This window comes from Perna viridis, chromosome 9, assembly GCF_037379345.1.
Source record: "Perna viridis isolate PV_CMFRI_1.1 ecotype Kerala chromosome 9, ASM3737934v1, whole genome shotgun sequence".
Taxonomy (NCBI): domain Eukaryota; kingdom Metazoa; phylum Mollusca; class Bivalvia; order Mytilida; family Mytilidae; genus Perna; species Perna viridis.
This window is the reverse complement of record NC_142453.1, coordinates 32786799-32811000: the sequence shown is the minus strand read 5'-3', so window position 1 is coordinate 32811000 and position 24202 is coordinate 32786799. Positions and strand designations below refer to the sequence as shown.

The window sequence follows — 24202 nt, the reverse complement described above, 5'->3', positions numbered from 1 at the left end:
TAGTTTTATTTTTACAAGAGAATCGATTAAAAAGTGATATTGTAAATCTTGGACAATGGCCGTGCTTGGTTTAAGTGTAATCAGTCTATCACGCTTCACTGAGCATGTGTCATGATTGTAAACTTCCGGTAAGGCCAACTTCCTGAAGAGATTGTTGTTCAGATGTTCATAAAAAGCACATTTTTGACAAAACGTAATTGTTTATTATGAAGATTGAAATAGAAATCTTCATATGACTATTTAGTATTCTTGTCGATTAAAATGATGATCATTCAATTGACTTAATCCCAATCAAATAAAATATTTATCATGTTGAATAGCAGCATCAAATCATCAATGGCTTAGTTCTTCCATAAAAGGAGATTATTTCATAGTGAAAAATGGCAAATGCTATCCCAGACGACAGTCCTAGAGAACTGCCTAATTATGATAAAGACACAAAAGAGACAACACAAAATGGGAGTGCCATGGCCCATGTTGACAGATATGGTTTTATGGGTGGAGCACAGTACACTGATCCAGATGAGTGAGTTACCTTTATATCATTTGCTGGTTATCTTATCCTCAAAGTACATGACAAGTGAAATTTTGACCTTTTGTTAGTTTTCCAATAACAGCAAACCCTTAAAATTAACTTCAGTTGCCTGTTCATAGAGACCAGCAATATCCATTTCGGATTCTTTGCCTATGAGTGGTTGAGTTATGAATTTGCACTCATATAGCATAAAATGACATTGTTGACCTGGTGTGCACCTCTATAATGTTGTTAATTACACTGATGTCTGAAGGCTTCCAGTATCACATAGTGTGCATTTGTATTTTAAAGTTCAAACGATCACTCACTAACTGCATATGTCACTTCCCAAATTTAATACATTTTTAGCTCACCTGACCGTAGGCCATGTGAAACATTGTCATCACTTGGCGTCAGTTGTTGTCGTTATTTAGTTTTTAAACATCTCCTTTGAAACTTCAGAATGGATTTTGATGAAACTTTACATGATTGTTATATATAACAGGATATACATGTATATAGGCCTAGCCTGCTATCCAATCCTATTCATAATTTTTGAATAAAATATGTTTAAAACAACAATGATTGTTCCTTAGAGTATCGTGCACAAAATGACCGTTCAGAATTTTGATCTGTTAAAAACATGGCTGCTGTTACTAAAAATAGAACAAAAAGTAGGACAGCAGGTTTTTTGCTTATGTCTCCAAAACCGTTAGGTTTAACAAATTCTGACTCGTGGTAAAAGTGTTCATCTGGATGAGATCTATCTGTGATGGAATTTTAATGAAAATCTTTTGACTCATGTTGGACTTTTTGCCCTTTTTGGATGTTTTTTTTTCTATTTTTGATGTTATTACTTTTAAAAATCTTCTTCTCAGACACTACTTTACAGAATTCAATGAAAGTTGGTATTTTTGTTTTTAAAGGTATTCTGAACAAAATGACCATTTGGATTTTAGATTGGTGAAAAAAAATATGGTCGCTGTTACCTAAGATAGAACATAGGAGTCAGTCAGTAGATTTTTGCATATAGTGGAAATAGTGGGGTCGGGCTGGTTGGGTTAGTACTTTACGTAGATAAGGATACTGTTTGGTTCAACTTGTATCAGAAAACTGAATACAACGTCATTAGAATGTTACGTTAACAATAGAGTAATGTTATTGACATTTGACAATGTCAGTGATTGAGCTTTTCATGACACTTTGTTGCTAAAAAGTGAAAAGACATAAGTAAATAGAAAATAAAATACTTTAAAGTTCATAAACTGACTTTGATATTGGACAATTTGTAAATCCTTATTTAGTATGTAAATTCACTGCACGTATAAGTCCGTTTTTCCAGGTAACACTTCATTGATGATTCCAAGCTTCCAAGTGATTCTTGGCACTTCCTCGTAAATCTGTATGATACCACCAACTTTAATGTTCTGAATGCAGTCTTCACAACTACTTTTCCAATTCACGGGCCCGAAAAACATTTTTTCAGAAATTTTTATATAGTGACTGTTGGTCTGTAGTAGTTAATTGTACAGGCCCACCTTTTGACCAGCCTCGGGCTTCGGACTACTACTAGTGAAGACTGTGAATGTTGTTCCCATGTGTGGTATGATACTCCTGCAGGAATGTGAGGTACTCCATCTTTCCAATGATTTCGAAAGTGGTTTAGAATGTCATTTTGTAGTTTGTATTGTTCAGTCAACCTGTGAGATGTTAGTGGTACAATGTTCATGGATGTATAATGATCTGTCAGGTATGGTAGTCATGTGACTCTGTGTCCTTACAGAAGATGTGACAGAGTTAGTGGCTGTGATTTGTTAACATCAGAATAAATGTAAGTAATCGGTTGGTCATTAAAAGTTGCTTCTATTTCTGCAAGAACTGTTCGTAGTTGTTCTGTTGATATGCAAGGGGTTCCTAGAACTTTACGCACACAAGGCTAAGTGAGACCAGTTAAGCGCTCCCACCATCCTCGTACCAAGGTGCTCTTTGTGGGATGATTTTCCATATTGTTCCATGTGCTCAGTTTGTATGTATTTTAGTTCGTTAACATTTCTATTTTCTAAGATGAAGATGTAGTTGCATTTTCTGGAATCATGGTCCTACGTAATGATTTGGCACTGGAAAAACATCGGAATGCTAATAAGAACAATTTTTCACTAAGGTTCTGTACAAGTTCTAGGTGTACAGTTATAGACAATACGCAGGTGAAGAGGCAAATGTGGGCTTTACTATTAATATTTTCAAAGTTCATGACATAGAGGGTCCTGCAAAGTCTACGTCTATGACTGAGAACGGTAAGTTTTCATGAAGTCAATCACTTGGAAGCGGCGATGGATCAGCCTTTCGTAAGCATGCCCTGTAGTTCTCTTGCAAGTTACACATTTCTGAATTACAGTTTTCACGCATTGATGGATTCTCGGGATCCAATATTTTTGTCACAGTAATGTGACGGTAGTGTTTACTCCTTTGTGAAAATGATTGATGTGAGCATCATGCAGGATCAGTTGTGTCAGTTTGTGTTTTGTTGGTAATAAACACCGGAATTTTGTCTTTCCTTCTAGTTTTGCGTTTTCAATTCGACCTCTACATCACAAGATATTATCCTTGTCCAAATAAAGATTCAGTTGCCTGACAATTGCTGATTTTCTATTTGTACCATCATGTAAGTAATCCACGGCATCTTGGAATTCTGTCAGCTGTGTATGTTGTATCCATAGTAACATTGGATTGTCTAGCTCCTTAACGCACAGTACGGGTGATTGCCCATGAAATTTCTCTTTACAAAGTATAATGAATCATAAGATGTATGCTGTAGAACGCAAGAATTTATTCAAGTTAAAGAATCTCGTAATGTCAATCACATTGCTAAATCCGGTAATGACAGGGCTCAAGCTACTTGAGAAAAACAGGGAAAAGTGACTTCTCTTTCTGAGAGACACTAGGGAGAAGTGGGGATGAACAGGAAGAAGTGAATGCGTTTGCACATCTTTTACTAATGCTTTTTAATATTATATGTATTATATGTTACTTACATGCACACAAAATAAGCCAGCATTTTTATACATTCATTTTCTTTTATTAAGATAAATGTTACTTTTCCATTGTCCTATTGATTTTGTCTTTTTTTTTTTTTTAGCAGCACTGGAATAGAAAATTTCAGGCAGTGACATTCTGTTGAATTTTCATATTGTTCTGTTTTTTCTCTTAATACGCTTTATATCCATTGATGTTGCTTAGAGTGTGTGACTCATGTCCAGTAACTCTGTATTGTCATTTTTCATTTTCAAGTTTTGATTGCCGGTCCATTTTGGCAATTGTTGTCTATTTAAAATTCATTCAGGACCATGAAACCATAATTTGTTGTTCATAAATTGTTCTGCTTTAATTTCCCTATTAAGCAAGTCGGTTGGATTTTCGCTTGTAAGACAATACCTCCATGGGTGATGTTTTGCGTGACTTTTGGTTTGCTCCATTTATGATTTTCCTTCAAAGTAGCATCTTCTACTGACAGATTTCAGTTGACAGTACTTGCAATATCAGTCCATTTGGTTTCATGTGCATCGGGAAAAGGCTTGTCCCATACAAATTTCTGTTCCAAAAGTGATTGCATTAAGATTATGGCGCATACGGTTAATAGACTGATTAATCCTAGAGAATCATATTCACTTGACGATTGTTTCAAGATTTCTGGTTTTGTGATGATAGTGTTCTCGTATTGCTTCATTTTGTTTTGGAAAGTGATTTTGTCTGTGTCCACTTTCCATCCGAGTCCTAGTATGTGTACAATGTATATTGACCCGTCTGCATTTCTCTGATTTAGCCAACTGTTGTAGTTCACTGTTGTTGGAAGCCCAAGATCTCAAATTAAAAACTAAAACCTCCTTTTGTTCGTGATTCACAGTAAAATTCCATTAGTTTTTGTTGATCTGGTATATTTGAGATTATGTTGTCCACATACAAATCATTCAACAATATGGCTCAGCCGCTGTGGTATTTGACATGTTGAGTTTTCAATGTTTCATGAGTGTTGTGCTCAAAATAAAAGGTGTAGTTCCAAACTAAACTACTCTAAATCTATAGGTGATCAATGGTCTTTCTAGATCTGTTGGGTCATTTAAGTAGAAGAATCAAGTGACATCTTGGTCAGTTTTGTGCAAATCTATGTTCAAGAACACTTTCTTGATGTCTGTAGAAACTGCATACTTGTGTAGTCTAAAATGACTACGATTCCAGTGAGGTAATTGAATTTTGGTTGTACAGACATCAAACAATCCTTCAAGCTAGTGTGTTCCTTTGATTCTTGGCAGCTACAATCGACGTGATATGTATTGATGTGGTAGCGGAGTTTTTTAACTTCATGGTGCGGTATGTAGTGCTGTCGGTGCACCTGCTTTTCATCTGGGTCCACTTCCGCAATGAATCCTTGTATCCTGATCTGTGATAATGTTTCTGTAGATTTTCAACATTTTGGCTAAGTGTGTTCAGAGTTCTATGTTATAGTTAGTAGGAAGTTCCTCAAATTCCTCTTTCCATGGCAGTTTTGTGATATATCTTTGATTGCTGTATTCTATACTTTGTTTCTCTTATGTCTTGTAGAAATCTGTTAATTTGTTTGTTGTAGTTTCTTTAGTTTCTACTCCAGTTGATTCTAGTTCCCAAAATCTCTCTATATTGTACTCCTCGAATTAGTGCTGTATTAGTACAATCATCACGGTGTCTGAAGTTGTTGATTTCGATTTCTTGTTCGATGGTCCAGAAAGTAGATATCCGAGTTGAGATTTTACAGTATTTGGTCCATTTCATTGTATAATGTGATCCTGTATGATATCCAAATAATAGTCAGCTCCTATGAGTATCACAATCTCAAACATCTCATTATGGCATACAGGGTAAGCAAGCTGAAGTCCATGTTAATATGGTAGAGGTGCTGCTATTGTGGGTACAATTAATACATCCATCGATATCCTCTCTGCATTATGACTTTCCAGGTCCAAAACGGTTTTGTTCTTGTTGTGCACGTTTCTCCCAGAATTTCCAAATGCAGCTACCCTTACATTTGCAGTTCAAATAGTTTTGATTTTAAGTTGTGACGCCAATGCCTCAGTAACGAAAGTCTATTGCAATCCCACGTCCAGTAGAATATTTGCTATTTTGGATACGTTTCTTGACCAAAGTGGGGCAACTGCAGTCTTGAGTATGACTTCATTACGTGCTGACATTGAATAAGTGTAAATTCTCATCCTGAATTTCTGTGTTTTCAACATCGACAGTATTTACAGCAGTTTTGATTTCCTTGGTTGTTGAAGTTAAATTGGCTGAATTTGTATTGCAAAGGCTGATTTGGTGCTTTTTATCACATTTGCGGCATTTGTAGCAATCGGCCCTATGACTCCTAAAAAACATGACCACTGTTAGTTAAAATAGAACATAGGGGTCGAAATACAGTTTCTTGCAAATAACTCAAAAACCGTTGAATTTAGCAAAAAAGTTGGTATAACTTTTTTAGGGTTTCCTCCACAAATTGTCATTTAGAATTTTTCATTGGTAAGAAAAAAATATGGCCATTGTTACTAAAAATAGAATATAATTTTATACTTGCTTTTATCTCAATGATAGTTGGTTTGTATAGTAAACATGTTCTCCTTATATGAATGGTGATGATGAAAATGTTGGGATAGCCATGGTTTAACTTAATGTTATGCTCTTTTTCAGCAAATGTATGCATTATGTATACTGGCTAATTTCACCTCAGATCCGGTGGAATGACAGGGCTTAGGGGGACCCCTGCTCAAATTTTTTCTAGATGTTCTAAAAACACAAAGCATTTCCAACATTTTACAGTGTCTTAGGTATTCTTCTGAACTTACAGCATTCATCAATATATATGCTCTTTTTCAGCATTTTTTTGTCAAACATGGTAACTAAGCCTGATACCTTTACTTACTTAGTCACACATGTTATAGAGCATGGTTTTCCAGGTGAGCGATTTAGGCTTTTCAAGGGCTCTCGTTGATTTATAGGACTTTATTGTTAAAACATGGGGGATTTCCTTATTGGTCTATCATGTCAGATTCATTATACAATGTACATGTACCTTCCATATCATATATTTGGATTAATGCTTATTGGTAAGAGCATGTCTTTTTAGGGGGAGGGGGAGGGTTAAATTGAGCATTGCTTCCACTCACTTTCCAGTCAGTCATAAATATTCATTTTAGGTGCATGTATACATTTTTGTAAAGACAAAGTTAAAGATGATGTGCACATCATGTGTTGATGGAAAAGCTCTTAATTAATTGTATTTATTGTAATTAGGTGGAAGGTATTTGTGAATCTATTTACAGATGACACTTTCATGATAATGTTCAATAGTCTTCTAGTACTATAAAAAAAAAAAAAATAATTACATTTTGTATTAATTCTTTCAAACTACTATGATCTAAATTGTAAGATTAAAGATTTAATTTCAATTTTTAAAACTTGTAGTGAACGCCGCATATCAGTAGAAAAATTAAGGAAAAGAGAAATGAAATGGTTGGACATGTTTGAGAACTGGGAAAAATGTATGAGTAAAAAGTTCAGAAAGGTAAGGAATTTGGGATTTTCAGTTTTTTGTTTTTGTAGTAAAAATTCTTATTACTAGAACATGTTAGTAAACTGTACACCTCCCTGTGTAAAGTCAGTAATATGTTAAAAAAATTTTAATTTAAAAGTATGTAGCAATGAATATAGTGGAAGAAGTGCTAATATTATACACACATATACCAGTGTTGATCCAAAGATGGTAACAATTGTGATGTCTACATCTGTAGCTTATATATCATAACATCTTATTTGTGATGAAGCCTTTTCCTTCAACAGAAATAGTAACGGTTGAAATTAATAGACAGCATAAATTTCAGTAGTGAATCATATAAAATGTCCATGAGACAGCAGTGTAAAATTTAATTAGACTGAAAAAGGTACTAGGAAAAGTCCTTCATCATTCAAGCCCTAAAAAGAAAGACAGACAGCATTGTTAGTATCAATGAAGCTTAAATGAGCTGATTTTCACAGAAATCTGTTGATAGGAGGGGGCCACCTTTTCAGGAGAAAGACCTTCAGATTTGCCAGTTTGTATTGATACACCTAGAATGTATGGCACTTGAATGAAAAAGGGAGTTATTTGCAATGATCATTTCATATAGAGTTGTCTTGGGTGACACTGTTTTATCAAAAATTTCATCACAGCACTTTCTAATTATGAAGAGGGATACTTGAGCACTCAGATGTAGCAAAAAGGGCACAAGTCTTTGAGGGTGGGGAACAGCGCTGCTTTATTTCCATCTAACTAGGACTGTTAATGTGTTGCAATTTACATTATGTAATTGCAGATCAGAGAAAGGTGTCGCAAGGGCATTCCACCCTCGTTGAGATCCAGAGCATGGCAGTATTTATGTGGTAGTAAATTTCTGATGGAACAGAATGTAGGGAGATACCAGGTAAATATAGAAGTTTCATATTTTATAAGAAGTGTATACAATTGCTTCTCTTGAGATCTCATATTCAAAAGTATAGAGCACTAAAACAAAGTTTGATATAACCCATAATGGCATTCAAGACCCAGAAAATGTTGGAAATAAAATTTTCCTTAAAAAATAAATACAACTTACAGAATATATACCTCTTTAGCTATTGCCTATGTTTGGTAGTCTTTTTTAGGTGAACATGAAATTTTTCTGTTGTATAATGTTATGCTGCCGCTGTGCCATTTGCATTGCCCATAAACTTAAGGTTTCGGTATAATTACTTGGGTATTAAGTAGTGAGTCATTTGAATTGAACTTATACATTAAGACTCCTTACCACAAAAAGACAGAATCTGTAGTTCTGGCTTGTATTTTAATGTAAATTAGATTTCTGTAATGAATCTGATTTATATTCATTAATTAACTATATGCTCCTACAATGTCATGATTTGTTTTTGACTGAGTTACAGTAGAATTATTTGAAAGTTATATATCAAGTGAAAGGTTATGACTTATTCTGAGGTTGTGGGGTCAACCATATATATAAATATTTGACAAAAAACAACTATGTACATAAATTTCAATGTTTAACTCAAACACTTTGAATGGGATTTTTTTTAATGTATTAATTATGGATCTGACCAATATGGAAATATTGAATGTTTCCTAGAATTATTCTGTATTATGTCAATAAATGGGGTCAAAACAGGAGACTAATTTAATTTTTTGGTCATTTTATCTTACTTACCGGCAATTTTTTGCTGTAATTTTATTTAAAATAATTCTCCTTGTAGAAAAGTTTATGTGTGGAGGAGTTCTGTAAATTTTTTGGTCTGTCACAGATTTTGCATTCATCTGTGACATGATTGAAAGTTAATTACTGATAATTTAAAATTTTTGTATAACATGTTAGGCCAAGAAAAAAAAAAGTGATGTGTTTCCAGCAACATGGGTAAAAATAAGGGTTGGTAGGTCAGATTTTTTATTTATTTTTTTTTATTCAGACATTGTATTCTGCCATTCCTAGTGAGCTAGGAATTTTCAATATTTTTTTCATGTTGTTTCGGAATCTGTTAGACAAATAAGTAATGTGGTAAAACATTTACCTTCATAGTACGTTTTTGGACATGTTTTGAACAGCTGATTGTGTCTCTGCAGAATATGTCTTAATAGCATCCAAAAATTTTCTGTCAGCTGATGAAACCTATGATATAAAACAGGGTCGGTCGGTCTACGTCATTCTTTTATTGTTTTGAAAATTGAATAAAAAAATAGGGTCGGTCAAGTTACCGGACACATGGTTTTTTTTATTTCAGCCTTATGCAATACTAGTTTTTTAATTAACACAAAATGCTTTGTTTTTCTATGTACCCCAAAAGATTGAGGTGTATAATGGTATCATGCTGTCATATTTGTCAAACAGTAACTTTAGTATAAGTGTATAGATCTTTATGACTTTGTACCACAAGTTGCCATACCACAAAAGGAAAGTTTAGATTGATGTTGCAGTTTGTGACTTGAAAGGTTTGGGAATCCTCCCACAAGGGAGGATAGAAACAAGAACTTTCAAGATGTTTAGAGAATAACTTGACTGTAAGTGAAAGGATCTCTCTTTGAAAGCTTAACCCAATGTGACATATCACAAAAAGAATTGTGGGATTGATTTTAGGGTTGTGACTAGAACTTTTAGGAATAATAGACCAAAAGAGATCACTTTGATTTCGGTCAAATTCTTTCCCTGTGTCAAATATTTAACCACACCCAAATTTCTGAGCTGTATCAAATGGTGTCTCCGTATTTGTTCCAGGGTTCAATTTCTGGAGTCATAGGATTTTATTATGTATATCTATAAAATATATTGAAAACTTGAAAAAAGAATTTTGATACAAAACTGCTCTCATATGACTTCAAAGAGATTATTGTTAAAATTTCAGGAGTATTTAAAGAGACCTATGTTTCCACAGTGGGAAGATGATATAAAAAAAGATTTACATAGACAGTTTCCTGCCCATGAAATGTTTACTGCTAAAGGAGGCCATGGGTATGTAGTTGAAAAGGGAGAAATTTAAGGGTTGCAAAAATTTTCACTAGAAGGGCATTGGTACAGATATGCTGTATGGAATACCAGTGTAATTGTTACCAAGGATAGCCATTGTTGTATTATGATTGAAGGTTAATCAGTGTCAGATCCAGAGATTTAATTAAGGAGCCAAACTGAAGGCTTCAAATTTTTTCTCATGTCAATGTCAGAGAAATATTCATCATACTCAGTTGTGCTAACAATACAATACTTAATATCATAGTGGTGTTATTATTTGTAGAACTTTACTTCTTTCTGACAATTTTTCATAAAAATATAAGTTATTAAAATTTCAATTTAATTAAAGATAGCCAAGGTTGGTACATTTATTTTAAGACCATTTACACTACTTGAATTTTTATTTCAGACAAGAAGATTTATTCAATATTTTAAAAGCCTATACAATACACAATCCACAAGATGGGTACTGTCAGGCCCAGGGACCAATAGCTGCTGTGTTACTAATGCACATGCCAGCAGAACAGGCCTTCTGGTGTCTGGTGTCTATATGTGAAAAATACCTGCCAGGGTACTATAGTCCAGGACTGGTTAGTAATATTAATAACAGAGGTGTTTACTTACACAAATTATCTGTATTTTCTACTAATTGTCCCCCGCGACGCATCATGAAGGGACATGGAAATGCCGGGCGTCCATCTGTCCGTCCGCGTTTTCCGCACTTTTTTTTGTTATGCTTTTACCAAATAAGTCTGTTTTTGGTGAGTGGCCTTATGAAGAGTTACAGATTAAGTTAAACTTTGGTTACGGTTGATCGATTTTTATGGAAGTTATGGCCTTGGACATAGAAAATTTCAGTGAATTTCAAGTTTTCCTCATTTTATTTTTTTTTGGAGGGGACATTGGAACATTGTTCTTTTATTTTGACTACAAATTGTGAATATCTCCATAGTACCTTTGTTAAAATCTCAGAACGTTCAAGATTTTACAGATTATTTCCATAGAATACTGTGAAAAATACAAATTGTCATCAAGTAGTATAAACAGATCTGTAATAAGAGACTGTCTGTCTTTTTATCTGACCAGTCTATTGTAAAATTTTCTGCCCCTTATTTTTCTGCAACTACTCATGACAGGAGCTTAATATTTCAGTGAAATTAATAAATGCCTTTATCATGAGCTAGTTACATCATCTGACCAAGGAACAACTGCTTTTTTTTTTAAAATCCCCCCTCCCGCCAAGATGAATAGGGAACATCAACATAGTGTTTATCCCAGACAGGTTTATGTTTTTATAAGACCAACTGTACTTAATTTTACTTAACTGTACTTAACTGTACCAACTGTACTTAATTAGTCTTAATTTATGAAGATGATTTGTAAAATCTTGAACTTTGTATCATTTTAACATGAGTATTATGGAGAGATTCACAATCAGTAGAGCATAATTTGAAGGCAAATTTTGCAGAAACTGTGATGAAATGGTAATGGTAAACACCTTTGTTATCTGTTTTCATCTCTCTTAATCAAGTTCTTGTTTCATTTATTTATTTTATTATTTTTTTCAGGTTGGGGTGGGGGTGGGGAGACATATTTGCATAAACCTGTATGGAAGATACTTTGATGGAATCTTAAGCAAATTCAGGTTTAAGTGTTATACTGTGTTTGTTTTTACTTTTGAACTTATTTGCAAATAAATTACCTTGATGGTATTTAATATACCCAAACTTAACTTTCAGAAAACTGTACAATCCTGTTATGAAATGTTTTACATTTATGAAGTGATTTTTGTAGGAAGCAGTACAGGTTGATGGGGACGTGCTGTTTGGTCTGCTCAAGAAAACTTCTCCACCGATTTACAAACATTTAGTAAGAGTCAATATCATTGATACAAAAAGCACGAATTTTGTTTTTGGTGACAAAATATATGGTTTCAGAAAATGTACCTTGCCTCCACAGTATAATTATTGTGGTAGTCAGCTGAGGCCTTCTTATTGTTTGGTTAAATTCTGTTAGTATACATTGATTGGTCTTAGGCATAAAATGAAAACAATTGAAGGATTGAATTGATTTTTTTAACAGGAGGAGGGGAATATTAAATGTAAAAAATGCAATATACACTGTTCAGTAATAGGATAATTTGAAAGCTAAGTTTATGGTTAATGCCATCAAATTGAGATATTGGATTTTATAATAGAGTAGAAGAATTTGTCTGAAGCCATCAAGACTGAAAGTTGAAGTTACAGGTATTAAGGATGTAGACCTACGTTAAGGGACATAACTCTTTAAATCAGTGATATATTTGTATCATATTCAGTTTCACCAAATCCTTTGAAACAGAATGAAATCAGTCCAAGTTACTTTGATGCTTACAGGAGATTGTTGTAAATTGCTGAATACATATGTTCCAAGGATTTGTAGAAGTTGTGTCCCTTACCATAGGTCTGTTTCCTGTGTTTTTATGAGACAAAGCTCTTTTGCCTTTTCATTCTTTTCCGATTCATTTATGTCACAGTTACAAGTCTTTATAAGTCAAAAATAAGCTTGTAGCTATTACAGCTAGTTGAAAAAGACCAGTTTCAATTTCAATACAAATCTTGGTAGGCTACTGAGTAGTTTAATATAGAAATCTGCCCTACATTATACCAATGTGTCCTACTTCACTACCACAGAACATTTGTGTGATCTTTTTTACACTGCCTTTTAAGTTTCAACAGCTGTCAATTATGATGAGCTTAACTTCTAAAGGTCAAGTAAATACAACACACTGAGGCCATTTTATTCATTGTTTTTTCTATTTTCAATTTTCTATACTGGTACATTTTCAAGTTTATATTTTAGGGCATTTTATATAAACAGTCACTGTAAACCAAAGAAAAAAATTTAAAATGATACTAGTATTTACAGTCACTTTACAACATTTCTTAAATTTTTTTTAAGCTGTTTAATATTAAGAAGGTCCTTAGAAGGGCTGGTGCATGCATTTATATTTATATTGAATACATTTTGCAAAAGTGTAATGAATGTTACCATAAATTTAAGCTCTTAAAACTACTTCAGCTTGAAAGAATCTCAGTTTAACAATGTATGGTCAGCAAATTCTTTCTAAAAGAAATGAATAAAATATATAAATGAAATGAACTGTGTCATTCACTCAGAAACAAATAAATCACTTGTATAAAGAGTACAAGCTACCCAAATACAATGGTGGATGGCAGTTATATAGAGGTTAAGGTCATCATAATTGACAGCTATTCAAACTTAAAATGCAGTGTCCAAAAGATCATACAGGTATTCTGAAGTAGTTAAGTAGGACACATTGGTAAAATATAGAGTAGATTTCTACCTAGAGAGCTATTTATATTACTCACTAACCTACATAAATTAGTATTGAAATTGGAACTGGTCTTTTTCGATTAGCTGTAGCAGGTATTCATGGTTCCACATATTTTGTTATAGAGGACAAAGTCCTCATCCCTGTAATCAATACAAATTTAACCTTTGACCTTAGAAGTGCTGAGAGCCCAATTTCAGTCTAGCTGGAAGTTCACCTGTTACTCAGAGTAAGGATGTTTATCTGTTTATGCTTCACATCTTTTAAAAAGTTTTGTTAAATTATGGAGAAAAAAAATAAATCCTAGATGATGTAAAAATGTAAATGGCATAATTAATTATAAAAATATCAATATTTGAAGGTATATTTAACTGTTACATCTGCCTCTTATTAGTTATACAATAGTGTAAATATTGAATGTCCCGTAGTTTGATAGTTTTAAATTTTTCTTGCAGAAAAAACAGAGAATGGAGCCTATTTTATACATGACAGAATGGTTTATGTGTGTGTTTACCAGAACATTACCATGGGGATGCGTATTGCGAGTATGGGATATGTTTTTATGTGAAGGTATTATACTTTCTATCAACAAAAGTTTCCCTTATTTGTTTCTGTGGGCCTGGGTATAATATAACATAACACCAGTCTGATTTATATAGTCACAAATCGGTAAATATTTTAAGTAGAGAATCCTAGATGCCAAATTCAACTTGTTAATTGATTGGATCATTTTAAAATACCGGTAAAAGCCGAAAGGGATTGCGATGTTCAAAGATTACATGAAAATTATTAGATCAAGTGAATTTGAAAAGTCGTCAGTCATATTTGTCATTTTCATGTTTTTTTTCACAATGTTGCTTTCTTTATTAAAGTTCTTTTTGAAATACATGTAAGCTGACATCATATTGCATCCAAACTTCATTCTTTAGGAAAACTCATTATCTGGACATGCATGCTCGTATAAATTTTTACAAGACCAAACAAAAGCAATATATGAGCTAGATTCTAGACTCCAAACAAATGGTTGGACCAATTCAAAATTTTGCAGTTATTGCTTTTTTTCAAAGACAAGTCCAGGACGCTGAACTGTGCTGTATTTTAAACAACCTTGGTACAAATAGGTTACGAAAAAATACAAACAACCTATTTCAATTTTAAAAAAGCTCCCTTGCCACTATAGAAGATGTTCTGTGCTTATTTCGGGTCTTTTGGGCTTGTAGATTGATGTAAAAATATGAAAATATACATAGAAGTTATGCTTTCAATGTAATTTCATCTCTTAAGGTGTGAAAGTTGTGTTTAGAGTAGCGTTGGTATTAGTTAGAATAGCCTTAGGAGAACCTGGTTGTATGGCTCAGTGTCCTACTATGTACGAAACTCTAGAAAAACTCAGACGATTACCTATACAGAATATAGAAGAAGAGTTCTTGGTACAGGAAGTATGTATAGCTTACTTTAGAATAATAGTAATTACATGGATATTTTTGGTTTACATTGATTAGGACGTCTTGTAAGAATCAGGCAAAATGAGGAGCACAGGAACATGCATGTCAAAAACCCACTGATTGACAATATAATTTAGCACAAGGATGCCTTTTTCTATTTGAAAATATCATTTGATTTCTGCAATGCTGGATTTGTTTAGAAATATTTCAATAGAATGTTAGAAAAATTAAGTTTTTGACCGAGTTATCTGCCCTTGAAATTTTCATAATGAAATCATAAATCAATTTACCAAAGTGATATTGGAAATCTTGCCTTTTTTCCTTGATTCTGATGATGCAAATAGTGAGATTAATCTTTTAAAATGGTGTTTATTTTCCTACCATTGTTCACCCACTGCCTGACTCTTAAATTAGCTGACACTAAAGGAGGTAGACCTAGGGTAAGGGACACAACTCTTAAAAATCATTGGAACATTTGTATTCAGCATTTTACATCAATCTCATGTAAGCATCAAAGTAACTTGGATTGATTTCATTCTGTGTCAATTGAAAACTTGATAGGCTTTGGTGAAATTGAAAATGATACAAACATTTCACTGACTTCATGAGTTATGTCCCTTACCCTAGGTCTATCTCCTTAAATAGTTTGTGCCTTTAGCCATTAGCGCTATGTTGGAGTCTAGCAAAAATTCAACGAAAATTTGCTTATTGCTTATTGTTAAAACTTATTTGGAGTTGTAGCTAAATAGGTTTTGAGCACTGATTGAAACTATTAACCTTCATTAGATGGATGTAAAGATTGCATTTTTTTAGTAAATAATTAGTAAAATATATGCTTACATAGCAAGAATTACTTTTTTTTTCATTTCATGCATATATAGTTTAGAAATTGAAGATAAAACTTAAATGTGTAAATTGCATTTTATTACATGTAGTAAAAATATTAAGTTGGTGGAATGTATCTTTGAAGGATATGTAACATGCATTAACAAGATATTTCAACCACCAAAGCCTATTGCATCAACCATTTCCATTGCACATTTTACACAATGATTAAATTGAATCACTCCAGTAGTATCTGAAGTTATTACAGTTCATTACACACTGTATTTTACATGTAATATAATAACATTTGAATGCACTAACTATATAATTTCTTTCTTTAGTCCCTGAGATTAAATCTCTCTGAAAGAGACATGGAAAAAGAACATCAAAAGCAAGTTCAAAGAAGGAAAGCTAAAGAGAAGGAAATGAATGGTGGAAAACCAGGAAAACACAGGTCATAAAGTATGTGATAAACCAGGGAATCATTAACACAAGCCATAATCATGTGATAATCATGTGATCATTGATATGTAATGTGATATCTTGTCATGTGATCTTACAATACAATGTGATCAAAAGTTAACATGCTAAATTGAGAACCTGTACAAAAAAGTGAAATAAGCCATCTTAGTTTTTTGAATAGGCTCATGTCTGAATGTCAATAAAAGGGATTGATTAAGCAACTTAAAACCTTGTTTATACGTTTCACTTTTGTCAGTGTCGTTACATATTTTACAATGGTAATTTTAAAAGGGTACCAAATTTTGTCTTAATTTGCCTTAATTTTAAATAATTTTGTGTTGAAACATGCAAGTACTCAAGAAACTATATAGCGTAGATGTATGTTTGTTAAACTGTTTAATTTTTACTTTGGAATGCAAGCATCGGATAAAATTTCTCTTTCATATATGAAAATCTGTGCTCATACAACATGGCTCATACAAATTAAGCAGTAGACTTACCTGATCTGAATATTAGAGAAGTGGTTTAGTCTAGTAATATTATATATATGTTTATCTTACCTGGTATTGCCAACAGAACTTTTAAATGTTAGGTTTGTATTTATGTTACACTCCCTTATCACCTTTAAACATTCCAAACAGTTATTTTTCTGGATACTGTTATAAGGACCAATTATTTTCTAATTAGTGATGGCTTCCTATGATTTTCAAAAATATTTTTAAAATGGATCATGTGCTTGTAAAAGGTGTATTCTATATTTCTGATGTAAACTTACTTATGGGTATTGATTTCTATAGTTGCACAAATTTATTGTATTTGCAAGGAATTTAATTCAGTGTTTGAATTGGTATTAAATTGTGCTTCAACTGAACCTTAAAAACACCGAATTCCTAGAAATACTTGAACTTTCCAAGTAATAGAAGCAATACAGGGTTTTATATTTATGTAAGGTAAACAAAAGTGAATGATAGTTGTCATAGAAACATCCCCTCACATGGCTTTATTTATAATCGTGTATGTTTAGTTAAATGGTTAGTGCTTTATATCATAAAATACATTTATAACATATGAAACTATTCGTACATCACAATGCAGATTCTCCACAGCATTTGGTTTAAAGATAATTGTAGTTAATCTGTACATGTATATGCATTGCTTAAAAGAATTGATCAATTATATAATTTTTACCAACATACTCAGGCAGTTGTCAAATACTTCAAATTGTGTTTATTGATACTAACCTGTTTATGTGAAGTTTTTTGGTTCAGCAGTTAATGGATTTATATTTTTGAATTGGCTATGTTTTATTGCGAACTAATTTTCAGTGGGCCATTTTTTCCATTCTTTGTAGAATTTCTTTTTTAACAGTTCAATTTTGATTGTAATGTATTAAATGGTCCTTGTCCCCTTAACCTAGAAGCCCGGGTAATATTTTTCTCTCAAATATAACCCCAGGTCACCAGTGATTTCTTCTGTCTTTGATTGGTGAGTGAATATGACGTTATTTTATTTACTTTTATACATTCTAATATTCAAATTAAAAAAAAAATCGTTTAAATACATTTTTTCAAATTACCATTATTATTTTTCTATACAAATACACAATAATTGAGTTAATTAAGATAATTTCATTTTTGTTTTATTTTATTTCGAAAGCAGCAATTTACTCATATTTTGTGCATTTCCACTGCTGGTGACCTGAGTCTATATTTTTAGCGATCCTAAGGACACTTATGATATTGACCTGGGATTCAGATCACATGTCCCTTATAATCCAAATCACTGGTACAGATTACAATACTAAGTATAATATATGGTTTATTACTATTTATTTGAAAGGGAAAATCATGTGGTGTTTCTAAACACGAAAAAAGGCAAAAATAAATGGAGCCCTGCAGTACAAGTATGCTTAAAGCAATAAATAAATCTAAAATTAAATGTTTTCCTAGAGAACTTGTTAGGAGTTCTGCTTGTTCAACACCTAACATAATTTTGCACTATGTTTATAAAAATAATGTTAGTCAACAAATATTGCATCCACCAAAATGAGTCAGAAGTAGTTGGAACATGAGTATGAAAGCATTTAAAAATGCTACCAATGTATATTATTTTGCCATCAATGTATTTATATAACAACCATGAATTTTGTAAATTTGATCTCCTTGCTGTATATTTATGGTGTTCATCATTTTATGTTTTCTGACATTTTATGTCTGTGGTAATTATTTGACCTAATTTTATTACACTGTTGAATGTTTAGTAAATACTGTTTTAAGTATTCCCTAATGTCACATACTCCCTGTATAAAAAGTGCAGTAAGACCAGGGATGCTTTCCACTTAAACCATAGATTTGTGTTCCATTATTGGTTCATACCTAATTGTTCATCTCGAGTCTACAGACCAGACGAACTGGACATAGAATTAGAGAAAGTAGGTATGTATCAGCTAATGGAAAACACTTATTTATAACTCAGTATAATTTTTTCACTTCTTATTTGTTCTGGAATTGGAATTTCAATGTTTTTTATCCTATGTGCTATTTCCCAACCATAGATTACTTGGTTTGGGAGGTGTCAGATGGAACAGGTTTAACCGTAATGGTCACTTTTAATAGGATTGATCTCGGTATTCCTGCAAGTCAAACAAAACAAGAAGTTAAAATGGTTTTAATCTTTATATACTTTATCTGATGATTTTCTTTTTATGTTTGAAATAATAGCCAGCATGATGTTAATTTTTCTGAGGCTCTTCAGTATTTCCATAGCCTGCAATGCAAACCATATTCTAGTTTTACTCAACATCAATGAAAAAAATAAGTTGCATTATTTTACCAAAGATTTCATAGGATGGTTCTCCCAAATCTTGGAGTAAGACTCTCACTATGTATTGACTAGGTCATCAGATGGTTCTCCCAAATCTAGGAGTAAGACTCTCTTACTGTGTTTTGACTAGATCATCAGATGGTTCTCCCAAATCTAGGAGTAAGACATTCTTACTATGTATTAGACTAGGAACAAAATCTGTGATATTTATGTAATGTTTATTTAGTCATGTCTTTGTTATTGGTGCTTTTAGTTTATCCTTGTATTGATTAAAAAACATGGATTTTCATTTTCTGTGAAAGATATATTGTTCATTGGATACCAATTTTCTAGTTTCATCCAACTACCAACTGCTAAGTAGCACTCCAGATAAGAATCATGCAAAATGTGATTCATGGTTTGAAAGCCTTCATTTTCTGTTTTTGATATTTTAACTCTGTTATTGTTAACAGAAATTAACATATGGCTTTTCATACAACCTTTGTTCTTAGGAGATAAAAATTGTATAGAATGTACTGTAGAAGAGAGATAAATCTGTAAATCTGATACTAAAATATAATAGAGACTGTTGGATTTTCGATGTAGAAGGTCTCCTAAGAGCAGACAGATTAGAATGAATAATTATACATTTCATCGTATAAACCTATGAAACAACTAAATAACAAAAATAAAAATGTGAAGCCTTTTTGGGGTGTATCACATAGTATAGAATTTGCGTGATTCTTACAAAGACAACTACTTATCAACTAAATGTAAATTTCCATTTATCATAGAGACTATAACTCCAATTTACCAGTGCAATGATAAAAGCATATGATTTTTGTCCACAGCTTCTAAGTGATGTGGAAAATATTATTAATTTTATGTTTTTATTTTCCAAAATTAAAATGACTTCGTTGTTGATTTCAACCGATATTCAATCATTACTAAAAAATAAATTTCAAGAAAATTAATAGGATAATTAATCAAAAGGAGTGAGTAAACAAAATATGATCACAAGTGCCTAAAAAGCGCCTAGATTTAACAAGTTAAATCCTGATTCGTTCTTTGGACGAGTGATCATATTTGGATTATTCATGATGACTAATTGATTATCTGTTTATTATATAGATTCCCTCCATTACTTGTATACACACACACACACACACACAACTTTTTCAACACCAGTAAATAGAAGGTTAATGTTAATTTTCATCATTGCAACAGTGAAAGTGGAAGTTGGAGATATCTCAGATACCCAAGGTAAAAAATCACAGTACATTTAAAGAAGCTTTGTTTAGTTACTGTAAACATGTTAACTTTGCAGTTAATAATTTTTGTGGATTCTGTGAGATGTATCAATTTTTATGGTTTTGTAAAATGACTTTACAAATTCTTTTCGTGTGTACTATTTTTCATGCTTATTAGTTTCCAGCTGAAATTAATACACAACAGATATTAATAAATTCACATTCATTGAAGTCAGAAATAAAAATCCATGTTAGTTAGTTATACAGGGTGTATAATAGTAAGTAGAAGTTTATGCTGCCCATCATGTGTAATTAATAGAAGTATACAGCAAGTGCTTGATAGATAAACTGTATATTAAAATAATATTGCGTGCAATTTATTTTTACTGATTTTGCAAGCAAGAAAAAAAAACTCAAAAATGAATTGCCACAAATTTGTAATTTTATTATATATTAGATGTTCAACAGAGTGTATGTCATGAAAGTAAAGAACATTCAAAAAGAATTGTATTCTGAAATGAGAAATTAAATGTTCATGAAAATTAGTTTATTTTCACTAGACTCTATGTTTATTTTACTGGGAGTAAATATTACTGATAGTATGTAGGACTGTGTACTGATTCATAAAACATCATAATGAACTATAACATTCACCAGTCAGATTTGTTTATTCAAAATGTAAAGAGGGGATTGTCATTTTTTTTTACTCAAATTAAAATGGGTCCAGATTATTATGTTTTTTTGTTTTTATGCCTATTTTTTGAACTGGTCTGAACAATTTAATTTCCAATCATTCTCTCCCCTATGAATGATACAATATAAGCTTATGCTGTTATTTTTCTATTTAACATTCCATTTGCCTGTATTCTTGACCTTAAATCACATTTTTATTCTAATTTGGTGTGCACTCAATTTTATATTTCACATGTTTTGTGTATGTTTCATATGGAAATGTAATTACTTCATACCATAAATTTGTTGAAAACATGAGTTTGATACTGTACTTAATTCATTGTAAATTCTGATGACCTCAATTACCTGTTCTTTTATGAATCACATTTTTTCAGGCCTGGTTTGTGAAAGTGAATTTTATTTTGCAGAATTCACATGAAATTGTTATGAATTGAATCTTCAAATGATTTTCTAACTTATTAAGTGAAAATCACATGATCAAATGAATTTCATCATCAACATATTTCTCCTAATGTAAAACAAGAATTTTGGCATTTTATATGAAACGAACAAGAATTGTCTAGACTTGATAACCTTACATTCTACTTTTGTAAGCTACATTCAGCTAAAAGTTTCATGAAATTAGACTTTAGAATTTTAAAATGAAATGAAAAATCTGATGAATTTTATGGGAACAACATTTAGAGCTTCAAACAACTAAAATTTACTAGATTTATTGCTAATTACATTGAAAAAAAGTGGATTTACACATAAATCATGTGAATTACATGTGAGAACTTCATTTTGATGTTCAGTTCACACAAATTTCATGCGAACAACTTTAGCTAGTTTTATATTTCTGTATGATAGTGTAGAGTCTGAACAAAGAGTGCTATTTTGTTGTTGATATTTTGAAGAGTATATATCTGTATCAAATCAATATATTATATTGTCTATATAGACAAGGTATTTTTTGGAACTGCACATGACAAGGTTATGTAAGTAAATAAATATTACGCAATTTAAATTTTAAGAACTTTCCATACTTTCTAGTTCCTAGGGAGTTAAAAAAATATGTTAAAAATATCAAAAATATGACACAAGGAAAAACAAAAAATTACACCCTGATCATTTTTTTGGGGGGATGGGGGGTCAAACAGCAGAAAGAAATGCATCCTCTTCTCATTGTTAAAAAAGGCCTGATTTAGGAATAAGAATATAACCTTGAACAAACAAATCTCTAAATTTTTAATCTGATTTGAAAATGTCAGTTTTATTATATACCTTGTATAGTATGTCTCTCTTCAATGTTATTGTTTAGACATATTTCTTTCAACATTGTTTTCTTTCTATATTTTTAAAACATTGTTCATTTTGTTGAATATTTTTATTGTATACAATGTATTTTTATTACTAGTCAAGCAGCTTGCAAAGCATACTACAGGTATAGTTCATAAGGAGTAGGGCTCAAATATACAAAATATACATCTTGTCAGTATTGAGTTGAGAATACACACTGTGCGATTTATCGTATAACTTTGTCCTATACAGTACTTGTTTATTGTAACATTTCTTCATGATTAATTTTTGGTCCATGGTGTGTTGAATTAATGGATTTTATCAAACCATCAAAGATATAAATGTATTTATCAGTACTGGGAATTTAACTTTGTGATTACACCGAACCACAAGGTCTTTGAAATTTGTTATTCTGTGTACAATAGTTCTTTCTCAGTATTGAACAATTCATTGTATTTTTGCTGCCAAAGGTCATTGAGATAAACATTGAAAATCATTTACTTGCTTTCTAGAAGATTCTGTAGTTGTTTTAAGACTTACAGTCAAAACAGTGCTCTATTTTTTATGATAAAGTTTGTATGACAGACCGTACTGTTAGTACTCACCTTAATGATGATTTATGGCAACAGTGTCCCTAAGTTTACAGGTGCTAATTATTCATATCAAATAGAAGTAGTATTCAAATTTTCATTGTTATTGGAAAAATGAGCTGAATAAATTTGATCATTAATTGTAAGTAAGTATATAGTAGATGTCATTCTTCTGATATGATGAAATTCAATGGGTTTTTCAAATTTTATTTTAAAATGTTTAAAGAGGAAGTGACTTTATGGCAATATGCTTTTGTCAGTATCCTTTAGGTAGTGCTAAATAGATAAAAGATAGTGATATTAAAGTGGCTCAATACTCAATAGATTTACAAGTTAAGGTTCTGCTTCAATTAAAGTAATGATTTCATATAATTCTGAAAAAGTTTATGGAGACATTTACAGAATAAATGATTTAGGTTGGGTTTATATATTTTATGACTGGTATAACTTCAGTTTTGAATCTCATTCAAATTTCAAATTAAAGATTACTTGGTTACTTCAAATGAGAAAGTATTATGTTTTTTTTAATATTTTTTTCTTTCAAAATTTTACCATCTTTAAACAAACCTCATTTGCATTTTATAGATTATAAAGGTTGAATATTCATTCTAATCTAGCTACCATGTTGTGAGGCTTTAATATTTTACAAAAGATTGCAACTTTTTTATAACTTCTTTTTTTCCACCTTTCTCTAAAAGCTATCATAGATGTAGAGTGTATGTTTCATTACCAATATTTGATTGAGAACAGCTATTTATGAGAATCAGGCAGATGATTCACTGAAAAAAGCATCCCAGACTTTTCATATTCCTGATTTATTCATCTTATAGTTCCACTAAAGATTGTGAAGTCAATGTTAGTCAATTGATTTGGACAAGAGAAATATTTCTGGTTAGATAAATAGAAACTTTATAATACATGTCAGGATTTGATCCCTTCCATAATGCTTTATCACTTCTGAATAGATGGATATTTAACAAACAGCATCAACAGTATTACGTTTGTTCACATCATTCCAAAAATGCAATAAAAATTTCTGTTTTTTTATTATATGATGAATCACTTCTGTCTGGTTATTATTATGTGGTGAATCACCTCCATCTGGTTATTATTATGTGGTGATTCACCCCTGTCTGGTTATTATTAATAGTTGTTCTTAATACCTTAAAACTTGTGAATTAATTTAGAATGTTGGCATTCCCACATGGTTTTATGGTTTTATAAAATAAATCAGAAAACCATACTCTCAGCAAATGAACTGATTACCAGTCTTATTACATCTTCAGTCTACTGTCAGAAGATGAAGTTTACTAATCATTCCTGTTTTTACATGGGACATGTCAATTACGTAATAAATATTCCAAAATAAATGAATGTTTTATTCTGATTATTATACCCTTATACCTATATTGGAGAGTATCCTGCAAGTTCAGAAATTCTATTGATGCATTTATTAGCGAAATT

At 31.7% G+C, this 24202-nt stretch overlaps 2 protein-coding genes across 2 annotated transcripts in view; both read left to right on the top strand.

The window, feature by feature from the left end:
• Window positions 1-24202, top strand: part of LOC148607876 (uncharacterized) — a 184396-nt gene that overhangs the window by 151414 nt on the left and 8780 nt on the right. The window lies entirely within an intron of this gene.
• Window positions 102-24108, top strand: LOC148607877 (TBC1 domain family member 10A-like). The gene is made up of 9 exons (XM_088546574.1): window positions 102-526; window positions 7001-7100; window positions 7888-7995; window positions 9956-10062; window positions 10469-10649; window positions 11854-11928; window positions 13849-13963; window positions 14678-14832; window positions 16005-24108. The coding sequence occupies exons 1-9, from the start codon at window positions 381-383 to the stop codon at window positions 16122-16124; spliced, it is 1107 nt and encodes a 368-aa protein (XP_088402700.1). The 5' UTR covers window positions 102-380; the 3' UTR covers window positions 16125-24108.